The sequence below is a fragment of the Streptopelia decaocto genome (assembly GCF_964273445.1).
Source record: "Streptopelia decaocto genome assembly, chromosome: 4".
NCBI classification, from domain to species: domain Eukaryota; kingdom Metazoa; phylum Chordata; class Aves; order Columbiformes; family Columbidae; genus Streptopelia; species Streptopelia decaocto.
Genome location: NC_138658.1, coordinates 64,939,054 through 64,964,563, shown reverse-complemented (window position 1 = coordinate 64,964,563; position 25,510 = coordinate 64,939,054). Strand labels below are relative to the sequence as shown.

The following is a 25,510-nucleotide window of genomic DNA, read 5'->3' as shown; positions in this document are numbered from 1 at the left end:
AATATTTGGTGATTTTAAGTTTCATAAATGTTGTGGTATTTCATGATACACAAACATAGGAAAATGATAATGCTTTCCTTACAAATATGATTGAGCCTATTTTTAAACAGTTTGCAGAATCTGTTACAATCAATATTTGGGTTTTTTCTTTCATAAGATTTGTTTAATTAAATTGAGGTTGGACTTGCTGTAATGAGTTCAGGAATATACCAAGTACAGATAGTTATATAAACAGGTTTATTCAAATGCACTTCAATTGTTGTCACTTAAATCCAAAGATGCAAACTAAGCAGTAGTAATTTCAATAAACTGTTTCTTCTCCTTGATTCGTAAGATATCCGAAAACTGTCATCTGTTTCTATACTGAATTAGTATGAAATGCAGAGGTCACTGGCGCACAATGAAATTATAACTACATATGTTGAACCCTGTGGCTGCCGTGAACTGTGGTGTGATTTCTGAAGTCTATCACAGTTTGTATTTTCATAACTCATTTCTGTGGGGGCTGCTTTATGGTTTATATTTGCTGGTGTCCAGATACAAAGTAGACATTTCCTAAAAAGGAGGAGAAAAACCAAGAAAGGCTTGGCCTGAATCCTACTTCTGGCAGTTAAAGAAGTGTTAATTTGGTGTCGTTATTAAAAACTTGATATACCATGGCCAGCATATTCTAGACCTGATAAAGTTTAAGACAATTTTGGCTTAATATGAGTTATAGGGGAAAGCAAGTGAGAGGTCAATATCCAATTCTGTGCTCAAAGTAATTCCATTTTAGGGGTATAATAACTCAATAAGAATTAACAGCCTAATGGAATAAATAAATAAAAATCATCTGAGTGCTTGTTGCTGGAAACTGGTGATGAGTTTATGAATTTGACCACTAACTGGAAGCAGAACCATGAACTCCAAATCCACTGGTGGCTCCATCAGCCCTCCCATTGGAACGGCAAGTTGAGGCAGCTGGCACCCTTCAAAGAGTGTGGTTGCTGGGAAAAAAAGGGAAATAGAGACCAAAACTGCATGGAGAGAATGAGTTTGCAGTGAGGGCAGCTTGCAAAAGAAATATTCTCTTGGTACAGAAGTTCAAAGTTAAGAATTTTCCAGGTTCTGGTTCTAAAGTTATGATCCAGTTCTGTGTTGTATGAGATACCACAGGGATATTCAGGTTCTTGTTTTCAGTTCGGGCTCTGCATGAACTGGGTTTCCAAATTCTGTCTTTCTGTCCCTTTGTCTCCAAGCAACAACTTGACATAGCAATGATTAAAGTCTCCTTGGGAGTGTGAGATCAGACTGAGTGTAGTGCCATTTGCAGGTCAACCAGAAAGCCTTCAGAAAATAAGTTTACACATATAATGAACTTTATTTAGTAATTAAGACTACAAATTTTGATGTTAAGATGCACATACAGCCATTTTGCACCACTAACATTAGTATTTCTTTTTTCAGGTGGATGTTGAACATGACCCTCAAACCGCATACATTACACTTCTGATTAATAACACCAACATGCTGCTTTCAACAAACATTACAGATCTTGTCCTTCTGGACAATATCACTGGTCTGCATGTTCAAAAAAACAGTGGTAATAAGACCACAGAAGGTATACAGATTTACAGGAAAAGATTCTTGCAAGGTAAGACAATCTGCAAGGAAGTACCCCTGCTTACACATGTGGAAGAGCATCTGTTCAAATCACAACATTTATTTATTAATATTTATTTTTTATTTTTTGGTGGTGTGAATTCTCTGATTATCAGTTAATACAGGTGCAGAACTCTGGGAAAGGTTTCATGCTGCAGTTTACAATTTGATTAACTCACATTTTCTCTCCCACATTTGAACTGCTCCTGATCTCCCAGGCATAGAAGTGACCTCCTATACTCTGTAAAAGTCACTGCTATCAAAATGAAACAAAATCTTTTGTGATAGTCTTTGTTCATTTTGGATACTTTTAAAAGCTGCTGCACAAGCCATTTAATAAACCTGTTAAGTCTTCCTTCTTGAGCCAAGCAGGCAAATTGGCTTCCTGGGGTATTGAAGTCCATTGGAATTGCAAAATGCAAGATGATTCATCAGAAACAAGGCAGCTCTTCTCAGTATCTGTTTTCCTCAAACTGAGCAAATTATAAAATCAAAGCTAGTAACAGAGAGATAAAACTGTCTACTCTTGGAGTCAGTGTGTTCCTTTGGTAGCAGATGGATCATTTCACCTTCATAAAATCTTATTTTTCTTGATTTCCTTATCTCACTTTTCCTAAGCACAAGCAGATAGAAAATTACTAGCATGCTTTTGAGAGTCATGATATTTCTCTTAGCACACTTTAGAAGTGTTCAGTAAGATCTGTGTGTTGTTGAAGTGCCCAGGGTTATGGTTGTGTTTTACTGGTGAAAGATTTCCAAATAGGCAAGGGGAACAGGTAGACCCAGGGCTGCTGTCTGATTGCAAATGTATAGTCAGACTCCATTTCTGATAACATCAGTGTGAGGAGTAGAACTGATTGTGGGGCTGGGTTTTTTGAAAACATCACGAAATTGCTGGCTCTCAACAGAGTTCATAAGAAAGATTCAAGGCTGGGAAGGAAAACCATCTTGCAGAGCGGATCTAGTAAACGCAAGTTGGAGCAGTTATTGAACTTACTGAATCTGGAACTGAATCTAGCTTTACCGGCCCATGTAAGTTGCACAATCAACATGAAGAATACTGAAGTGGAATAGAATCCAGCAGAACAGATTTCTGCATAGTGTTCGGTCATTACTGTGTCAGTCCTGGTCTCAGCCCCTGTCTTGCCACTGGGGATGGACAGAAGGGCTGTACCTACATTTGGCTATGTACTGTCATGCCTCATGTTAGCCATAATAATGTTTCAGTGCTCCAGTGCACGGTGAATCAAAATTCAGCTGAAATCTCAGTCGGATTTCTCTTTGGTTTCAGTGAGAGGAGAACCAAGTAGTTAGTGTTTATAATGTAGGCTGACCATTTTATTTTTAAAAAATTATGTATATTTTAAATATCTCATGTTAAGTTTTAGTATCAGGCAAAATATGATGCTTTTCAGTAGCTTGAGGCATCATTTAATGCAGTTTCCAGGACCTGGGCCAAATTTGCTTGAGTTTTTAGAGGCAGCAGATACAAAGGTTGTTGCTGGGCTCGTGGCCAGGAGCTCTCTACTCTGAATGTGGGGCATCTGCTCAGCTGGAAGGGAGAAGATCCACTGCTTTCCCAAGCCTTCCCCAGAGATCTTTCAGATTTTCCTGGGAAAGAGCAAATCTATCCGTATTCCTCCTCTCTGGACTGTGCTGGTCGGCTCTGGCTGCCTCTGCTGAATTCCTGTGAAGTCAGTGATGTCAGCTTAGTACAGCTCGGCTCCTCAGAGAGCACTTTTGCTGGTGAGGAGGCACAGTCTAAAGGGGAATCTAAAAAGCTCCTCAGATGTTTTATTCGTATTGAACTTGCTTTTCAGATTTCACAAACATCTGTAACTGCAGCTGAGCTCAGCTGAGTGCTCAACTCTTCAGAGACTGACACCCAGTCTTCTGTAAAAAAAGATGTGCAACCATACTGGGTTGTTTTCGAGTCAGTGTAGCTACTGTTCTGTTTAAGAAAATGCGGACACAATTACTCAGAGGCCACTTTTGCACTGGTAGATGTATGTCACGTGCTTAATCTACACAGTTGATTTTTTTTTCTCTTAACAGGCGGAGAATACTTTGCAATCAACTATTCCGCATGTCTTGATACAAAAGAAGTGTGGGATGGCAGGGTCTTGACACTGCCTGCGAAGCTGACTTTCAGGAGTTCATCACAGGTATTTGCTTTACAATTTTATTTTGTTCCTCACAATTTTTGTTCATAAAAAAAGTCTCCAAGGTGGTTCTTGTCTGCCTAAGCCATGAGGCCTGTGTATAATGAAATGAGGTTCTTTGGCTCTCTGATTGTTTAATGTGAATTTATAAGTACATGAGCTATTCTTCATGGCTTAGGAAGTCCTAGGCTTCCTTAAATAGGTGAAGTATATTTGTATGTTGTCCTGTAGCTTTTCTCTCTATTTTTTTATTTCTCTCCAATTTGTCTTTGTACCCTGGAAATCATAGTATTCCATTAACTTACGTGTGTATTCTTGTAGTCTGTGAGAGATTGAAAGTTTTGCGGTATTTTTATCAGAAAATAATTTGTTAAGACAAAAAAAAACCACAACAAGTTGCAGCAGAGAAAAACCTGCTTGCTCATAAGGAAGATGCTTTTTTGTTATGAAAGTTATGAAGCTTTGAAAGAGATTTTTCAGAGAAGCTGAGGAATCTTCATCCTCCATAATTTTTGAGAACTCAGTTCTACCAGGCTCAGAGAAGGCTGGTGTAATGCTGGACTTAGCCCAGCTTTGAATAGGAGACAGGACAAGTGGTTTCTTCCAACATAAAATTTTCTAATTCTTAAATATGGCTTGATATTTTTCATGTGGTTTTTGTAATTGCATGTAAATAGAACATGCAGATGTATTTTCACTTCGACTTGCTATATCTCCTTTGTTTTAGAGGAAAAAGTGTTCAATGTGCATGAGAGTGGTACTAGCGTGGCGGAGGGCAAGACTTCAAAAAGCAGGGAATCATAACAGTAGAGATGTATGCACTGACTTTTGCTCCTGGTCTGTGCATTTTTAGTCAGCCTAGATTTTATAGGCACAGAAAAATGTAATTCTGTGAGCACCAGAATAGGCATCTGTGTGATTAGGAGAGGAGTGTATCCCACAGAGCAGCTGCTTCCATGTCTGTTAGCGTTACCACTAAGTACACTGTGTTTTTCTGATTAATTTCAGCTTTAAGCTTAATGAGAGGTATAGCTTATCTTCTAAGGAGAAGCTTTTCTAGAAACTCTGGGCTATTTGCCAGTAGATTCTGCTCTTTTTAATGCATGTAGTATTTTTATCTCTCTCTCAGAATAAAACAGATCTCATATCACTGACAGCATCGCTCACCATAACTGAAGAAGGAAAGACCAAGGTAGGTTCTATAATTTGGTATTCTGTTGACTGTCCTGCTTAAATTTATGGACAATCTAAACAAAATCCAAGGAGCTAAGGATGTACTTATGTGCTTATATCTGATCACTCCTCTACTGGCTATTAATCATACACAAGTACTGCCTTCTCTAGTTTTAAGAGGAAAAAACCAGGAGTCAAGTTGGGAAGTCTTTGTTGTCTTAAAGCAGCAATATTTAATATGGAAAATCTACAAACTTCCATTATATTCCTAGCCATGCTTTCTCATTTGAAGAATTGTCCAGGCAGAGAGAATTCTAAGGAGGAATATATTCACCCGCTCCTGTGCATTCACCATGAGAAAGCTTTTGCCTTTTCCAAAAGGGTGGAGTTGCCCTCCACCTGCTGAGAAAAGGTTTCTGTATCATGCTGATACACAAATCAAAAAATGGCTGGGTGGGGAGCCTGAGAAATAAAACTACAGTAAGAGAGGCATAGTTTATATTTGCTTTAGTTTTTTGACCAGTTGTCCTTTCAAAGTCATATCTTTCTGTTCTTGTCATGTGAATTAACATGGTTTCTAAGAGGCCAAATAAACCTTCACAATTACATTGATTGTAGCAAACTTTGTTATTCTAGATAATTTTTAATTAGAGAACTCCCCACTGCATCCATCAGTTTCATTTTTCTCCCCCTTCATTACCTTGGCAGGCTGCTGTGTTGCAAGGGGTCTTTTTTGAAGGAGCTGTGGCTTGATTGGCAAGAACACTGTGATTATTTGTGGTCAGGATAAAGAAAATAGTTTGTTTCACTCCAGAACATTTTTGCCATGGTTGCATCATCTGAAATCTCAAGTTCATGTGGATGGGTCTTACGTGTAGAAGTCCTGAGGTCTTGACCACTCATTTCTTCCATAGACCTGTCCCGTGAGTTCTGTTCCTCCTTTAAAATCAGTAGTCTATTTGGAAATTTGGCACAGGAGGCTCTTGTTCCAGTATTCTCTTTTTGTTGGGGATCTCTTGCCCTCCTAGCTTCTATTAGTGTAAAAGATATGTCTAGACTCGACTTTCTCATAATTGAAGATCAATTCTCATTCTGTTAAAATTAAAGCCAGAATTACACATAATATAAATCAGCTAGAGGGCTTATTGTTGCTGGATAAAGATCTAGTAAGATTTAAAAGGATTGGACATTTGCATAGCTAAGAATTATGCTTAGAATTAAAATAAATGCATCTTTTTGGAAACTCTTGGTCTTAAATGTATAAGCCCTGCAGTAGCTGACTGGGTTAGGAAAATAGTTTCATGAATGGTTTTCTGTAGAGTTCAGAGTGAGTCGATCAGCAGCAGCTGGCGATGTCTAAGCTAAGACTGTATGCTACATTGATCTCAGCCCACTGTGAAAATTCCTTTATATCTAAAACCTTTATAGTGTTGTTTTTTGCTTTTTTTTTTTCCAACCTGAACTTAATAGTTAGACCTCAACAAGTTCCTGGGGACTATTCCATAGCTAGGTAAAATTGGCTCAGCTGCATTTGAAATTACTAAGTGAAGAGGTTTTGTAATTAAAATGTGTGGTAAGGGTATGTGGAGAATACTGTTAATTTTTGAAAAATAAAGCCTAGGAATTATGGAACACATCATGTTTCACATTCATAACATTTGCCTTTGGGCTGTGGCCAAACATAAGGTGTTCCAGAATTAACAGAATGGAATCAGTTTGTGCAAGGAAATTACAATCAGCTGAAAAAGGTGTGATGTATTGTATTGCAGCCATATCTTCAGCTGGCATAAATGCTCTCAATATCAAATTTTATTTATTAAAAATCATTATTTCAACCTGTTCATGGGCGTGATGAAGCCAACACTCATGTGTGACTAAATGTTGACTTTGGGGACATAAAAGAGTTAATTACGTAGTCGTGGCAGTGCTATGCTAAGCTGGTCCCATTGGTTTTCATGTGCTTTGTTTGCATACTCTGCTGTTCTTTAAAGTTTTACAAACCCTGTGTTTGGTTGCCTGTGACAAGGTAGTTTTGTGGGTTATGAAAAAAATATGAGTGTTGCTGAGTGTCCGTGCCAGATGCCTTGCACAGCACTACAGAGGCTGTGAGTACTGTGTGTCTCTGCCCTTGGCCGGGTGGGTTTGATGCTGAGGAGGTAGCTGTAGTGAAAAGAATGAAAAGAAGTTCTCCCATCTGAGCACATTGCATGTCAGAGCAATTGTTGATTCTACATGTACATGTACATGTACAGTGAAGCAAACTTTGGATCTTCTTGGAACTGTGCCAGTGCCAAATATTAGCCTGTGTTAACATCTTGATTATCTCCTTGATAATGACATTGTCACCTAATTCAGCTGAAGTCAGGTTTAAGTCAATGAGTGGTGAGCATCTCCAGCAGCTTTGAGGACTTGAGCCTGGGACACCACAAAGTCTGATGTGAAGTGGTTCCTTTCAGTTAGACAAATGACAGCATGGAGAGAAAAACTATGCAGTAAAAGGATAAAATTCTACTGTTAAATTGGAATAAATCCTTTTCAAATTGTGGACCACAATTGATTATCACTTCCAATGCAGAATTATCATTGACTCCATGTAATGCTCTCAGGTTTCTGCTCCAAGAGATGACCCAATCCAGCTTGCAAGCAGGCTGTTAATTATTTACACTTTCTAGCCTCAGCAGAGTGATTAGTTTGTGGTGAAACATTATACTAATGGCTGTGCTATGCTTTTCATCCAGAGATCTCAAAGAATTAAACAAACACTGAATTAACTTTGCTACATGAAGCATGAAATAAAAATTAATTTTTAATGCAATTCAATTTGAAGATTAAATTAAGAGCTAAAGTGAAAGGCCTACAAAGTTGTTAGCTGGCTCGCAGTTCTGGTACTCCTGTTATTCTTTTCTCACTCTGGCTCATGCAGAAATTACAAGGGTGCAAACAAATTGGGTGGTTTTGTCAGCTCTCAGTTACGTATTTATTCTGAACTGATATTGGTGCAATTTTCCTGTGGTGATTACTCACCACATTTATTTTTATTGAATTGAGAAATAGCCATTAATTGAAGGTAGCCAACATTAGACTCATTTTTCAGAGACTCTGAGCAACATCAAATACCATAAATTTCAACGAGACTTAGGAGAGATTTGGCAACACTGGAAAACAGGCTACTAAGTACAGGACACCCAAAAGTCACAGCACCTAAAACATAATCTGTGGGACTTCTGTTGCTTGGAGTTACACAGGGATTTGGACTAGTTGAACACAATGAACCATCCTCACTTGAAAATCTATGGGAAATAGACACTTGTTTGAAAATATTAATAAAAATGTAGTAGTTACAACTCACTGCTGAGAAACCCTGAAGTTATGTGAAGCCGTTTAAAATTATGTACCATGTTGCTTAGAGTTATAGTCTTTGAGTCTGATCTTTAAATCTATTTAAAATATAATTTTAATAATATGGTCTTTTAATTTCAGATCTCATACAGCCATGCCATCCATGCTTTGGGGTTCTTCATTGCTTTTTTTGTTTCCCTTGTATTGACATGTGCTGGTTTTTTCATTGTTTACCGAACACAAATATTTAAATGGAATTTCCATAATAAAAACCAGGTGAGTCATACTGTCTGTAATGGTACTTTATTTAATTTATTTCATTGATCATATCTGATGATATGGCTTGCTAACTAATCCATATTGTCTAAAGAGTATTTGAAGATAGTTAAAAAGCCACCAGGTGATGGATTGGATTCGCAGGTAATGTAATCCCTACAACCTCTAATCCTTAGCACAATCAGATTTAGAGGGGTGTATAAGAATGATAATCTGATCAAAAGAACTGCTGTCGGTAACTGCTTCAGACTATAGCGAGATTACCCTTTGGCTATTCTTTTTTTTTTTTCATATTCCTCCTTCCTCCTCTCTTCTTCACCCCCCAAAATGAGAGAGAGGAAAGGTGTCCGTGGGTTCTAAGCAGTTGCCCAGGGAGTAGACCACTTACCTCAAGCACAGGAGACTTGGATCCAAATTGTATTTCAGATTATCAGGAATAAAGATTTGAATTTAGGTCTTAGTGCCTTGGATATGCTTTAGTCTCTTGAATTATTAACCAAAACAGATGGGTTTGAGGATGGAGCATTTTCAGTGTTCTTTGTCCAGGCTGTGTTGTTTTGGAGAAAGTGTTTCAGTCTATACAGGGCTGGAGAGAGAAAATACAGTCTCTGATAAATATTCATCAGGTTGGCCCAAGTTTCAGCCCTTGCTTCAAGTAATTTTTTAGGAATTTATTTAAAGTGGGACAGCTTCAATGGGAGGGAACTAGAGACCTCAATCAGAATGTTGCAGTGGTTGGAGTAGTGCCCTAGTAGCGGTGTGCTCAGAGGTATGAACCCCTTTGCTCAGACAGTGGTAGATATCCCATCCCTCTGGACAGAGCAGAATCACTTCCAGCCTTATTTTCTGCAGCTGAAAATTACTCTATCAACAATTTATTTTTTTTTTTATGCCTGAAAATATAATCCCTTTAAATGAAAAGCATGTGCTTTGTTTCATTTTACATAAAAAGCTGTGATAATGAAACCTTAAAAAAGGGGCCAGTTTGGTCCTAGGATGAGATATTTGTACTGTTTTTTTGTGTGCTGTTTTTATTAGCTCTCAGTCTCAAGGGAGTCCCACTGAACTGTGAACTGAGTCATTTCCATCATTCATAGGATTAGCCTTTAATTTTGTTTGCCTTGTAATACAGTAGTCTTGCCATATATAATTTGTATACCATAGTAATCTTTTAGAAATTGACCTATAAATTTTATAGGGGAAGATAACCTCCTAGAAGGTTTTCACAAGTCTACTGAAGTCAATGTAAAGTCTTCTGTCTTCTCCATTCATTTCTTCATTCATGTTCTGGATCAGCTACATACAAGAAGTTCAGCCTGAAACAAAAGTAGTATATTTGATTTTAGATACATATCTGAATTGTACAATCTCTTTATACCCTTTCCAGCTTTACGGTTTGATGACAAGTTGGAACCTTCTCCCCCAGAGTTACCTGCAATAAAATTAGATCAGATGCTCAGTGTAAATTTTTTTTTATAATCTGAAGCTTACTTGTTGTTTTTTTTTTTTTTAGGAGATACAGCATGATCTCAGTCAAAATCACAAACTGGAGCATTCTCTATTTAATTCAGGTGATCTCTTCAGTGAAGATATAATTATGAATGATAAAATCATCGATATTCTGTCCTTTGAAGAATCTGGCAACATGCTTCAGGCTTTAGAAGAGTAAGAATTCACTGCTATTACATTACGTTTGTTACATTTATCATCAGCCAAACCTTTGAACAACTTTTGAGTAGCTACCTTTTAATTTTTCTTCATAGTATCTGTTTACATATATGACTGCCCTACTTTAGGTTTTTGAACTGTATTAAATAGCTATCTATGGGAACTGAAAATTGTCATGTTTCATATTGCTTTACCTGTAGAAGTCACAGCTCCATCTAGACCTTAGGCATGCAAGGTTCCCAACCCAAATTAACATATAGTTTTGCTTAGCTTTGGTTCACTAAGTAAAGGGAAACTTTTCTGTGTGTAAGAAAATGTTGAAAGAGTGTATTCTACTGCTGCTGAACACATTCTGTTTTCAAAAGGGGGTGCCAGCATTGCCATGTAGCAGCATATTTTGGAAAAACCTGAATCAGAGTCTAAGGGGTGACAGTTCGTAAAGCTGCCAGAACAACACCACGTACTTGCCATCGGAGAGACCACTGGGTGGACCAGAGAAACTCTCCTGATGTTGTTGAAAGGCTGGTCAGGGCTGTTTGACAGAAACATGCCGCTGTTAAAGGTCATCTGTTCTTCAGCTGAATTTGATAACAAGGTCTGATGTGAGGACACAGCAGATTTTGTTTGTTCAGTCTTACTGTTAGCTCCTGGCAAGTCAGGTTACAGGCAGTATTATGCAACTGTAAAGTCTGCAGAAGCTGAAAAGGAGAAGTTATGTGACTGTGGAAGTAATTTGCTTTCTCAAAGGGTAACTAACAGCATTATTATTTCCTGTATTTCTTTGATAATTGGGATCCTATCTCTGTAAATGGCATATTGGTCCTTGCTTTTATAACTATATAGCAAGTCAGGCTTTGAGAAGATTTGTCCTGAAAATCATTATGTGACTGTTAAGAAGAACAAGATCAAACATTTTTTTTAAACTTACGTTAGTTTTAATTTATTTTAGGGATAGTGAATATATAGCTAGTTTGAAAAAAAATACTGGACTATTTTCAGATATGTTGTGGTTTAGGAAAGTAAATATTCTTGCAAGCCTTTGGATAGGATTATTTTTATAACTGAATTATTTCTAAACCCATAAACCAGGATTCATTTCTTGGTTTGAATATGTATTCAGGGACTTAAGATTTTTTATATTCTTTCACAGTTAGCACAAATGTCTCTCTTGCTTCCACTTCTTTCCTCACAGTTTCTATCTTGTCTGCCTCTAAGGAGGTAGAGCATTGCAGTGAATAAAATAGATGCCCATTAGCAAACAGTCACTAACTTTCTCCACTTTCTGAGTTATCTTTTCCTTTTTCCAGGATGAGGATGGTAGATGGACCACAAAGGCAGGCAGAGTTGTAGTGGTTCCTTCTACAAAAGATGATTGAAAAGGTGGTGGTTGTTACTGTGAAGGGCTCAAATCAGCCTCTGCCTGTTAGCACTGAGTGCTTCCTAATCCCTATTTAGATTATCCCAATTCTTCTATTTTTTTTTAAGTTTTAAACTGGACCTTCTGATTCGTTTTCTGTTAGGAGATGACACACAGATGCACTTACCATTTGTTTTCCATTCTTTCCCTCTTTTTATTGGCACACGTTGAATACGTGTATTCAGTTACTACATACCCATTCCTCTCTCATTGGTGGTGCATTTTATCTGACTGACTGAGGATCTCTGCCATGTGAACTCCTACACAAACTCCTACAGCCCAGAGTTACCTTTTCTACTAAGGGGTGAAAAAGAGCACTTATAGGCTATGATTATTCTCATCCTAAAGTAGACTTCCAAAAAATGAGTTGTATGGGAGCTGTGCCCACTGACCCTGAAGCCTGGGCTGATTAGCTTGGCTGTAGGGATCTGGAGGTGGGTGAAACGAATCCCAGTCTTGCAGACTGGTTGCTAAAATGGTTAAAGCATTGCTTTAAAGCCTGTATTAGATATGTGCAATATTGATTTGCTTTCTTCAGTAGCTATAATATAATACACCCCATCTTTTATCTCTCGTTGTTAATGCTTTTATACGATATCTAGCTTAGGATGATTCCTCATCTCTTAGTGTTGGTTCCTAATTCATTCTGCAAGTTGGGGTAAAGCTGTCCTTTAACTTCTGACCTATATTACTCAAAGGTTTCATTTGAGTTTGTACTTAATAAACTGTTTTACATTATCCAGGTTTTTAGCTGATTCCAAAGACAAATTAATGTGCCTTAGGAGCTTCTATGATAGTGATCTAGGCTGATTGCAAAATCCTTCTTTTTACTGAATTGCCTGCCTTAAGGATAGAAATTTGCAAAACATAATGGAACAAAGAAAGATGGTGCATTTTTGATTTATCAATGGATAATTGAAGTCAATTTGAACGGATTCTGCCCTTGAACGAAATGTTGTAATTTTACTAGTTGTGGTCAGAATCAGTTTTTCCACAGTGTTGCATTTTGTTTTATTACGTTCATCATCGCCCAATAGAATAGTTGGGTTTTCTGTACGGAGCTGAGGAATGAGGCTTGTATTGTCTCAGAGGAGTGGCAGCGTACTGAGGATAAGAACTGGGCTTGTATTTTGCATGCAATTCTTTTGTGTCAAATGTATACCAATATGGATTTTAGCATAACAATCCTTGTTATTATTTGGGGCGGCCAAAGTATAGGGGCTTTTGTTAGAGAGCTTTTGATACTTTAGATATTTTCAACCAACCAACATCTTGCTTGTATACTAGTTTAATAATTCCTTCTGCATGCGTTGGTGCAGCTATTTGTCATTTTCTCTGCATGGCATACATGTAAGCTTGCCAACATAGTTGATATATTCTTTTTAAATTGCAGTGTGATAGTAAACATGGTTGGAATTATTCTGGTGCTTTGTTCTTTTGTCCAGACACAAATGAGAAAATTACTTAGAAAAGTAAGAGCCACATGATTTTTTTGTTCTCTTTACAACATTTAGCTATGTTGATAGTCCGTGCCTTTTACGAAGTGACAGTGCCAAATTGTTTAGCAAACACATTAAAGAGCATGTGTTCAATATTTATGGACAGGGACATCTTTGGAGTGTAAACAGTTTGCAATGTCAGGAGGATTGGATAGAGAACAAAACATACTTTAAATATTTCATAAGGAGGTTTCTTAGTTACTCATTTGGTGAGTTTTGTCTTAATAAGTCATATTCTTGATGTACATTATGCAGCAAAATAGCTTGGCTTTTATTCTCAGTAGGTTCCTTACAGTGTATTTTCCTGAATATTGGCCCTTTGGCAATGAATGCTGATGAGAAGCAGCTATGTGATTTGAATATTTGATGTGGACACTAGAAGATCGTGTTCCAAAAAGTTGCGGGTCTCTTTTTCTGTATGTCTGGAAAAGAATATGAAGAGAGCTGATCAGTTTGGGTTTGTGTCCAATGTGATAAAGTCTGTCCATGCTCGTAGTCTCAGAAGATGAAAGGCGACTTCATTTCTTTAAGTGTCTTTCCACTACTATAACTTTTCTTTTTCATCTTCCTTTTGTGCAGCTATGCTTCCTTGAGTTTTGCAGAGCTGTAACTGAACCTGAACCTACTTGCTGAAACACAATACATACTGCCAATTATGCTGGAAAATCACAAAGTAATATGTATGCATTGCAGCTGATTTTTTTCTGATGGTAGAGGGCATTGAGGTCAATGTACTAGAGAACAGGATCAAACTGTCTCCAGAAAACCTTGACAGAAAAGTCAAAAACCATTTACTATGATATTAGAAGTTCACTTTTTCTTTCTAAATGTAAATTTCTTACTGTACATCTCATTTTAATTTGCTATGGAGCTAATGTGGGGTTTTTTTTCACCCTGAATTCTAATGGAAAGTAAGAATAAAAGATTCAGTTGTCATAGCAGCTAGGCTTGAATATTCTTACATACAAAATGGTGAGACATACTTACATGGTTAATACCAAGAAAAAAAAAAGGTGCTAATTTCTGTAGTTCATAACTTTTAAAAAGTGTAATCAAAAGTTTAGAGTTTTTGAAGGGAGGGCAATGTGTACAATGCAAGAACACAACAATAAATACTAATCACATGGATGTAACAATAAGATACAGTGAATAGACATGAAACAAACTCCAAACTGTGCATTTGTAGTTCTATGTTGTGAATGCTGTTGTAAGCTTGACAGGTGTGTAAACTATACATTTTTTTCCATCAGAGAAACTCAAATGCTTAATAGGTGATAGGAGTTGATAAGACAGGGGAACTGAGGAAAACAATTCATTTGAAATTAATGAATACATATCCTTTTTCATGTAAAAAATGTCACTTTTCTTTGATGTTGGCTAACTATGAAGAAATTGTGTTCAGAATTATATGGGTCATTTCTGCTGTGCATCCGGAACAATTTATCTCATCCAAAAAAACAGTCTGCTTTTGAGAGCAGTACTGTTAGTGATGCTTTACTCCATGTAATTTTGAAAGAAGGCTGGTATCTCCTACCGATTCTGTCACCTGAATACTCACCCTGTCTGAGTAGATCAGAAGAATCTGAGTAGATGACAGCAAAGTTGGATGCTTCTCAGGCATTAATGCATAATGCATATAGCCATAATATTTATTTATGCTTTTGATAGTATCCAGGCTGAAGTTGGTGCTTTTACAATCAGCAGTAAAATGCATGATGACTTCACTGGAAGCAGAACGAGAGTCTTTTTAATGCTTTTTTTCCATAGTAGATTTTCAGTGAAATAGCATTTCCTGAGCTATGTTGCAACAGCTGTATTGTAGCTAGCTGTATTTTTAAAATTGGTTTGTGGAAGATCACTGATTTATCGGTTTTCATACTTTCTGCAGTCAAAGCAGAGATTTTCAGCCTCTTAAATGCAAGATTTTTCAAATGTTTTTTAAACAGTTTAATTTATGAATTGAAATACCTTTGATGTCTTTATATTGTTGTGGAGAGTTAAAGGAATTTGATAGTGAAACTGCTGCCAAATCTAGTGCATGTACTTTTGGCAGGTTTTCATGAATAATTTTTTTTCTGAAGAGCTACTGGTCTCTCAGCTCAATTTATCATCTTTTTCAATTCTGGTTTTGTCAGCATTCTGACTTTTTCTGGAAAGCTGAACTTAACCTGTGACTCATCCATGTGAAAGCATCCTTAGGTAATCGTCACATACCTTTCTTAGCAATTTTATCTGTTGATGGGATGTCCTGTATTCCGGGTCGGCTCATGATTCAGCTGTACTCACTTTACGCTTAGATGCATCAGTGTCACAGGACTGATGGATGAACTCCCCCAGTTGAGAGCTGGCTGCAGGCCACTACAGCTACTGGTGTAGCACAGAGCATCTTCAGACCTCTTCTAACACAGGAGGGCCGTGCCCAGCCTGGCAGCAGGGAAAAGCAATGCAACCTGCTCCAGCATGGGACGGCTGAAGAATTTGAGCAGTCGGTGGCTGTTCGTGGCCGTTCTGACCTCGTACCGTTACTTCTGCTTCTACCTCAGTGCAGTTTTGGTCTCCTGCAAAGATTTGCACCTCATCACGCTGCAGCCTGCATAAATCCCTGCCCTGAAGTGTTTGCAGTCTCTGTTGTGATGGGACCCAGGACAGTGTGGGAAGCAGAGGAGGGAGAAAGGGAGGGAGAGTATGAAGAAGCTACAGCACCGCACACAGTGTCCACATGGACACAGCAATTAAAGTAAAAAGTTAACAAACAAACAAGCAAAACCAAAACAGCGAAGGAAACAAAACACAGCCCAGTGTACTGATGTTGTATTACTAACCCCTCAATAAATAGATGATTTAGGAAACAAAAACCAACTGCAGCTGAAGACCTTTGATGGCTTTCTCTGCTTACTGTAACCAAAGCCAGCACTGGCACATACTGCTTCATGTCTTGGCTGTATGATTCTCCCTGTCCGATGCTCTCTCTGTCTTCACTTCTCTGAAGTGTGACAAGGCAACACAGATCATAACACTTCTTTTCTCTTCCTCACTGCACCTGTCCCATTGGCGCTGTGCCTGTGGGTTCAGGAGATGTGCTGCTCTGGCTCTAGTGGTGGCAGTGGGTGCCCTGGGCTGGGAGCTGGTGTGTGTCTGTCTGTCCTTCCCCAGCTGTGTTTCTCTCCCCAGCAGGAGCTGGTGCAGCTGCCGTGCTGTGGTGCTCCAAGTCACGGCTGCAGCGCGGTATTGGGGACAGTGGAGACAAACTATCCACAAATTACTCTAAATTACATGATTTTCAGGAGTGTTGTGTGTAACAAAAGGATGCTTTTGCAGAAACTGCTGTCGCAGGGCTCCAGTCTCCTCTGGATGCTGTTCTAATGCATATGCTTCTAACTGGCTACCATTTCAAGATGAGATGAGTCTTCTGAAAATTATGGGGTTTTCTGTTTTGGTTGGAAAATGTCACCAGAGGGGAGTTTGCTTGATGTTTGTCTCCCCTTTAGACTTCAGAAAATTGTGTCACAGTAGTTTTTTTATCTTTGCAAACTCTGCATTAGTTTTAAAAATGGGTCAGAAAGCCATTAGTTCATTTTAGGACAGTTTAATTCAGCAGGTTTTAATTCTCCTGTTCAAAAATTCTCTCTGCCAGCCCCTGATTGGAATAATAAGACTTAAAGGCATGATTCTTTTGTAGTTAATGATAGCTTTACTTTTTTTTGTGGTGTGATGTGTTGTGTTTTTTTCTTTAAAATAAATCTGATTGTTTCTTTCCTGACCCTAGCTGCTTTCCTGTATTCTTTTATTAGGTCTGTGGAGGACATGAGATGCTCAGACTCTCTGCTTCTCTGTGTTTGGTGTCTGGGATTCTTCTCTCCCAGATCCCTCTGACAGATCTTTAAATCCTCTTCCTCTTCAAGTGAGTGAAAAATCTATACATTTGCTGTTTGCAGATTCCTTTTTTATGTGTCTTTTCCCATTCCTCGCTTCACACTTTTGTACCACCTACCTTCTATACTGTCTTCATCCTTTCTCTGCAGGCTTTGTCCAACAGAAGCTTTGATCTTTTTCATCACTAGGTTGCCATCTGCTACCTGTACTTCACTGGCTTTCATGTTTCTACTATGTTGAATATGCTCAGGAGGAGATGCGAGGCCTTTTAAACATGAACTGCTGTAACAAGCAGAGCGCAGAGCATTTAAAGCAACTTGTTAAATCTGCCTCAGTTTGAGAAGGCATGGAGTGTCAGGTTAGGATTTCTTTTTCCCTAGGTGTCACAAAACATTGCACATTTAATCTGGATGGTGGTAAGCAAGGTTCTTCTGATAAGACTTGTGTCTGAAAGCATTTGGTTTATTTTATGTACAGAATTCCTGTTTTGTACTGGCTGTTGGCATCTAAGACTCTGTTGATGCAGCTTGTTAAAGCTGCCCTCAACCTCTCACTTGGAATAAGAGCTTGAATCAAGGTTTCTGGTGCATGTGATGAGCTTGTCTCACTCCCACTGGCTACTGTGTGGAGGAGGCAATCCAGAAACAGAGCACATCACGTGGAAGGTAGATTTCAAATTTTTACAGACACAGCCTTTCCGCAGCTGCTGCTGAAAAAGGGTAATGGTCTGGCTGCTGTCTTCCAGGATGTGACCTGAGAGATCTGTGGCTTGTAATTACTTTTTCTCCATGCTATTACCATTGGATTGATGGAACAGTTCTTGCGCTTCTTCTGCTTCATTGCCTTCTTCACAGATGCGCTGTCAGGAAAATGGAGGGTGAGAGTTGTAGATTAAATACACCTGAGATCTTAACAGCCTTATCATTCACTCGCTGACATGTGAGCCTCAGGTTGAACTACACCTATTGCTCCTCTTGCATTCAGCATCATGATCATCAGGAGTGGAGTTAACTGGGTACCCTTGTCTTTCTGTGGGTGAGGAGCATGGGAATTTTACTCAAAATAAAATGAGGTCTAGTCTGTAATGACTTACAGTAAATAGGAGGAAATGCTGTGAAAGACTGGGGGAAGATAACAATAGGAAACACTGTGATGGTGTTTGGTTTTGTCTTTTATTCTTGGGATCACTGCTGAAGAAGACTGAAAGAGTAACAAGTAAGGAGAAGGGTGAGGAATGGCTTAATCTTTTTTCAAAGCATGCTGAAAAAAAATCCTGTGTTTGTGGTAATAAATAAATGTTCTGAGCTATGTATCAACATAGTAGAGCTGTGAAGTGTTGCTTTCCAGCGAGAATTATGAAGAATTTGGTCTTTCACACCTCAGTAAGAAAGGGCTAGTAGTTGCTGTGACCACCATCTATCAGTGCACACATGAAGAACAGAAAAATAATGACTAAGGAATTTGTTATTCCAGCAAAGAGAGCTGGAAGTTGAAACTAATCAAGTTCAAGCTGAAGATAAGGTGACCATTTTTAGGTCTTAAGGGAATTGTCAAGTGGAGCAATTAATTAAAGTGTTGTTTAGTTCTCTATTAGAGGATGCTTGAAAACGAAGATGAGATGTTTCTCACAAAAGACAGTTACGCTTCAATTAAATCAGAGCTACTGGACCTGAAGCAGGAATTAAAACAGAAAAATAAATCCAGTGGCTTGGATTTTACAGGCTAATACTGAATTGGTGAAGCTACAAAGGGAAGCCTCCTGCCACTGCCTGGCAGTCAGTAGGGAAATGCTATAGCGTAAAGCTCCTGTTTTCTAGATTCTTCTTTTATTTAAGTCCATTTGCACAAAACTGAAACACTTCTTTTTTGAAGTTAGTTCTCACATGTCAACAGCTTAGTACTAGCTGGATATGTCAGCAAAACTCCCAGGACTTCTGTAAACAGAAAGACTTAAAAGAAAATACATATCTGCGCTGCCCATTAGAAGTACTTGCTGTGTTGCTTCAGCATCCTGTTCCCTTGGTCCTGCTGTCACCTGTCCTCTGTGTCTGTCCTGTGGTCCTGGAGCGAGAAGGACTCTTCCCAAGCAGAGGGAGGCAGATCAGCACCCTGGCAGACTTGACCATGGATGCAGCTGAACACCACTCAAGAAGGCTGTGTACCTACAGCTGCTATCCTGCAATGTCCATCTGCACACAGCACAGAGAAGCTGGATTGTTGTGTTGACTTGGGGACACTATAGAAAATACTAGCTCTTATAGGATCTTCAAATTACTGTGAAGAATATTTCAGTCACAGGGATCTGGGCCCTCACGGCGGTGATTCCTGCTCCTGTGGAGGAGGTTTTTGCAGCTGCAACCAGCCAGTCCTGGAGCAGACAAGCATGGGCATCACCACTGCAAGAGAAAAATCTCTCTGGTTCTTTGTGATCAATTATCATAGCTTAAGCTCATGTCTCTTGAATACTTCAAATATTTGAGTCATAGTGAGAAAACAATTCCATCCCCTTGATTTCTAAATGAGAAAAATACATCTCTTGTGTTTAACAGAAGGGAGGTGATAATATATCACTGATTCACTTTTAATTAAATTTTGTTTGCTTACAGAGGAAAGTTTGTTTGACAAAAAGTTGAAATATTTATAGGTTTGCATGCTTGATATATACCATGCTGAATGTAGTATCATTCTGTTTTGCAAATCTTGACAAGACCTTTGTTATGGATTTGAAATACATTGACTGTGGAACAAATCAAACCAATAGTTTGTCTTAATTGAAAAAATAATGGATTTTAGCTCTTAAAAGGCTATTTTGTAGGTCACAAATTCTGTATACTTAGTCTATACAGAGAAGAATACGTTTGTTCATGTAAATTGACATGCAAGGGCAAAACCCACTTGAATCTCTGATCTTGAATTGAGTGCAGAATATGCAAAGCTGTAGAATGTACAGTAGTTATGTACTATATGAAATGAGAATAATTATAATTCCAGTTTAATAACTCTAAAAAGAAATGAGAATGTATTCATATGCAACATGACATTTATTACATTTTATAAAAGTCCTGTATTTCCCTCTGGTTTTAATCTTTCTTCTGGACCTCTATTCATGTTGATGAGAAAGAAACATATCAGCTTTTAAAATTTATTTGTATCAACACACAATCAAAGCACTCTCCCCTCTTCCCTGCAGAGAAGGGAATACACCAGCACAAAACACAAAACAGTGATGTGTTAGTGAAGATGGGTCAGTGAGTTGGGAACTATTTTACAAAGTCAGTGAAATTTCTAGTCTATTCATATACTCACTTCATCTGATTATTCTCACAGAGGTTGTGTTTGTGGTTGTTTGGCTTTCTTGTTTGTTTTGGTTTGGTTTTGTTTGGTTTTTTTTTGTGGTGGTGGTTTTGTGTGTGTGTTTTGGTTTTTTTTGTGGAGGTTTTTGTTTGTTTTTAAACTGACAGAACTTTTTGAGTTCTAAAGGAAAGCTTTTCCTTTTTCTGTCTAAGATAGAAATAACAGTAATGGCCATACTTCATAAAAGCTGCTGTAGTAAAAGTTGGCTCACCCAGCTATTTAATGAAGGGTGGTCAGTATTATTATTTAATGGTCAGTAAACTCATATGCTGTGATATCCGTGCACTTCTTTGACTGCCATTCAGTTACCCAATATGGAATGAATCTAGATAACCTTGTTTTCTGATAGAATTTTCTTGTAGTCTGTGTTTTCAAACAGTCTTGATTGCCTTTCTGCAGCTTGGAGGTTGCCAGCCTGACACGCGCGGATGCTGAACTGGAGGCATATCGAATGCAGATATGTAAAGAAGTGATTGCTATGATGATGAAGAACATGGTCTTAAGTCACAGCGTCTTTCCTCACGTGGAGAAGAGAATGAGTTTGATTTTCAGAAAACTATTTCTTGCAATGGAGAAAGAGATTCAAGAGGAATACAGAAGGAAGATGGTGGCTTTAACAGCTGAATGTAATCTGGAAACTAGGAAGAAAATGGAGACTCAACAGCAAAAAGCGAGAAATGCAATTGAAGAGGCTGAAGAATTAATTAAGAAAATGAATGAAAAGGTAAATCTGATACAAAATCAAGATATTTTGCATGATATGTGGTTTTATGTAGATGGTGTCTCTTTTAGACTAGAATAGCAGAGTTGTCCTCTTAGAAGAGTAAGGAGCTCTGGAGTCCTTGACATCTACCTGTTGGAGAGGGTCCAGAGGAGGCCATAAAAATGAGAGGGATGGAACACCTGTCCTATGAGGAAAGGCTGAGGGAGTTGGGGTTGTTCAGTCTGGAGAAAAGAAGGCTCTGGGGAGACCTTATTGCGTCCTTTCAGTACTTAAAAGGGGCCTGTAAGAAAGATGAAGACAAACTTCTTAGTAGGGCATGTTACAATAGGACAAGAGGTAATGGTTTAGAACTGAAAGAGACTAGATACAAGACAGATGTTTTTATATGATGAGGGATGTGAAACATTGGCCCATGTTGCCCAGAGAGGTGGTAGATGCCCCATCCCTGGAAATATCCCAGGGCAGGCTGGACGGGGCTCTGAGCAACCTGATCTGGTTGAAGATATCCCTGCTCATTGCAGAGGGTTTGGACTAGATGACCTTTGAACGTCCCTTCCAACCCAAACTATTCTATGATTCTAAGAGAAAAGCTATATAATTTAAATATGTTAAAAATTCAAATGTCGTAATTAGGGTAGATGTTATTAAGAAACTGTGTTTTATTTCACCAAAAAGTGAATTTGTCTCAAGAGAATCTGTGACACTTGAAAACAAAAGGCTGTCATTACCCTGATTTTTTTTTTTATAGTCACTTAAATCCCTGCAACGTGATGTATTTTTATTTACTATATTTTACTGCAGGCAGACACTGTATGAAGTGTTTTGCACATTCAGAGTGGAGCAAACTCTCTGCATCCTGAAACTTACAATCTAGGTAAAAAGCCTCCAGTATTAATATTCTTATTTTGAAGAAAGTGAGAGTAGAAGTGCAACAACCAAAGGCAGATTTCCTCCAAACCGAGTGAAGGCAAGCAGAACAATCTATATTTTAGGCAGAGCAGGGAGTGGATTTTGCTTGAAAATAGCCTCTGGATAATAGCAAGATAAATAATTTAAGACAGAGAATGATTCTTTAGGAGTTTAGAGTCTTCCTTTAAGTACAAGCTTAGTGCTTGTGTGTGTCACTTTCTTTCAAATATCATTGTCCAAATGGGTGTCTTTACCCAGGATTTCTCCAACAGTCTCTAGCTGGAATTAGAGCCCTGGTCACCAGTCCAACATCTCATGTACAAAATTATGCTACACTTTTCCATATATTTTTCCAAACATATAAAATGTTTACAGTAAAAATTATTTCCATTCTCCCCTCCCCCCTTTTTTTTTTATTTTTACTTCATGTTTCTGAAGAGGATTCTGTTAGATTTTGTATATTTCAACTCTATAAGCTTGAAATGCTAAAATATAGAAATTAATGTTTCATGGTTGTCTAATTATAACTCACATTAAGAGGATGACTTGCTGGGAATAAATAGTGGAGTTCATTACTTACCAGTGGGGCTCTGCTTCTGTAGCACAAGTGGATATGTGGGTATTGAATGTGATGTTCCTGAGTTTCCAGCTGTCTGTTTCAATTTGATGACAAGGAAACAATAAATTATGTCAGGAGTATAATCCCTTATTCTTTGCTGTGTATGCTCTCTTTGTAGACATTAAGTTTTGACCTTCTGTTGTTTCGGGTTTTTATTTTTAAAAAAAGCATTTTTATTTGCATGTCATATACCTACAATTGTTCGGGACTTCTGTGACAACTCATGATCACGGTGTTGACAAAAAGTTTTTTGCTGAGTGTGACCCATCAAAGGTACTATAGTATGTTGAGGCTCTCAGGAAGAACTTTGATTTATCAGGCTGTTGCATGGAGAAAGTTGACAGCACAAGGCTAGCAAGCCAGTTGGATTACTTGGATGTTTCCAGGTGCATTTTAAATTATTACTCTAGGGAGCTTTCAAATATCTGTAAGATATGAACATCCTGAACTATAGATGCTAGAAAGTCAAAGGAGACAGCAAGGAAGGGACACTTGCAGCCATTGTTTTAAAGATGAGGTGAATTGTACTCTGCAGAAGTCGTTTTCCTTCTATTCGTTATAGAACGAGCCTAGAGTAGATGTCAAACACTTAGAACTTGCTCAGATATATCCTACCTTTGCAGAGAGAGAGGCCTGGCTGAAACTCAGTAGCTGAACTCACACTGAATATGCTCTCAGCAGAGTGGTGTTTACACAAAATACATTGGTATTGTTTCAGTCTCATTTATATTGGAAATCCTGCATGATAGGAATCAAACAAGGAATTAAGGCCAATCCAATACTTGTCGCAATCCATTTATCCTATATTGACTTCTTGCTGCTTGCTTTCCTGTCTGCGAAAGGGCTTATTTTTGTACTTGCCATGGAACCTGATCCAAAAGGATGTACCAGAGCACTAAGGGTGGCCCACGTGTGCTCCTGGCAGCAGCTGTGCTGAGGTCCAAGAGATAACAGTGGAAAACAGCTGGAGCAATAACCTCCTTCCTTTCTCAGACAAAACACAGAATGTATATTCCCTGTGTTTTCGATTTATTATTTACTGTTTTGCATTGTGTCTCTTGGGAAAGAGGAGTGAGGTGTGGGGGGCCTCAGTACAGAGGTCAGTTCTCCCCAGATAAATAGTATGAAATTTAGAACAAGACCACCATAACTACTATTAGGTAGCTCTGCTGACATGAGAGGCATTCTTTGCTCTTTGGGACATGTATGTTTTGATTCTATAATGAGTTTATGCCATCTGAGATTAAAACTATGAATGTGTCTTACTGGAGAACTATGAGAATGTATTTCTTGCAAAGAAGCTTTTGAAATAATTGCAATTTAATTCTACTCCTTTGTAACTCTGAAACAATCAGTTTGTAGAAACCAATAAAGTAGGTCACAAATAGTATGAACTTTCAGAGATTTGTAGTAGAATATTTTTTCTAATTTATATTGTTTACAAAAATGTATGCTTATTGTTATTTCATTGTTCTGACTTATGTGAGTCTATTTAATTTTAATAGGATTTCAGGATCGATGAAACCTAAGAAATTAATTTCACATATAACCTTTGTGTTGAATTTCATGCTGTTTTCTATAATTTATCTTAATTAATGCTTCTAAATTCTAAAAAGACTTCATTATGCCTTGGAAATGTTATCTGGATTAGAGATTGACAGCTGTACAACCCCTGTCATTCCAATCAGACAAAAACCATGGAAAGTGTACAGTGATTTAGTATTAGCCTCATTCAAACCTGAAATGACAGTAATCAGAGTATGCATAAAATATATATCAGCTAGTAGTTCTGATGCTTTCAAGTATGTTGAATACTGAAAGTGACTTCTGATTTATTTATTTCTCTCTTCTCTGCAGCCTGCTATAGAATACAAAAGTCTGCTCGATAGACTTCACAGACTGGAGCAGGACCATCTGAAGAGGTTCCTTCTGGTTAAGCAAGAGGAATACTTTGCAAAGGCTTATAGGCAGCTGGCTGTCATCCAGAGGAAGGAGCTCCATAGTATCTTTTTTACACAGATAACAAACGCTACTTTCAAGGGAGAACTGAAGTTGGAAGCAGCTAAAACATTAGTGGAAGATTACTCTAAAATACAGGTAATAGGATGATAACTCCATTCCTAACCTTATGACAGAATACAAACCCACCGTGACTTTTGAGAAATATTTCAGTAAATATGTCTGAGGATAAATGTTAACACTTTTATAACTAATTTTCTTAGGAATAACTTTTAAAAGTATAATGCCATCATTATGCACATCTAGATTTCTAGACAACAGTATATTGATGCGTACGCATAGCCTTTTTCTACAACAGCGAATTAGATGTATTTGCCACAACATTATATTCTTAGTGCTGACTTTTGTTTTCATGAGTAATATTTCCAAAGCACCCAAGTACCTAAAGCTTGTCTTTACTACTCAGGGAAAATAAGACTAATAGATAACCTGTTTCATGCAGAAGAAAGAAATTTGAAAACATATCTACACCATGCAATGGGAAATTCTGCAATATAAATCCCCAGTTTTACAGTGTATATTTTGATATATCTGCACATCTTGGGGCTCTCCTGTAATCTGTGTTGGTACAGCTCTGCCCCTAAGCCCTTCCCCACAGAATGGTCTGAAAGCAGATTTGTGCTTGTGCAGCAGACTTCTGGTTCAAGGCCTACTCTTACTGGTGTTAATGGGGCCCTTAGCATAGAATCATTTATGTTGGGAAGACCTTTAAGGGCATTGAGTCCAATCATTAACCTAACACAGCCAAGTCCACAGCTAAACCATGGTCCTAAGCACCACATCTACACGTTTTAAACGCCTCCAGGGACGGTGGTTCAACCACTTCCTGGGCAGCCT

General features: G+C 38.2%; 1 protein-coding gene across 1 annotated transcript in view; it reads left to right on the top strand.

Annotated features, from left to right (window-relative positions):
* The window catches only part of EVC2 (EvC ciliary complex subunit 2), a gene marked incomplete at its 5' end in the record, with an annotated part of 72,502 nt that overhangs the window by 13,723 nt on the left and 33,269 nt on the right, over positions 1 to 25,510 (top strand). Inside the window, 7 exon segments of the mRNA XM_082051470.1 lie at positions 1,447 to 1,633; positions 3,697 to 3,806; positions 4,933 to 4,995; positions 8,457 to 8,591; positions 10,105 to 10,256; positions 20,802 to 21,126; positions 24,512 to 24,751. Of these exon segments, the coding sequence (XP_081907596.1) occupies positions 1,447 to 1,633; positions 3,697 to 3,806; positions 4,933 to 4,995; positions 8,457 to 8,591; positions 10,105 to 10,256; positions 20,802 to 21,126; positions 24,512 to 24,751 (1,212 nt within the window).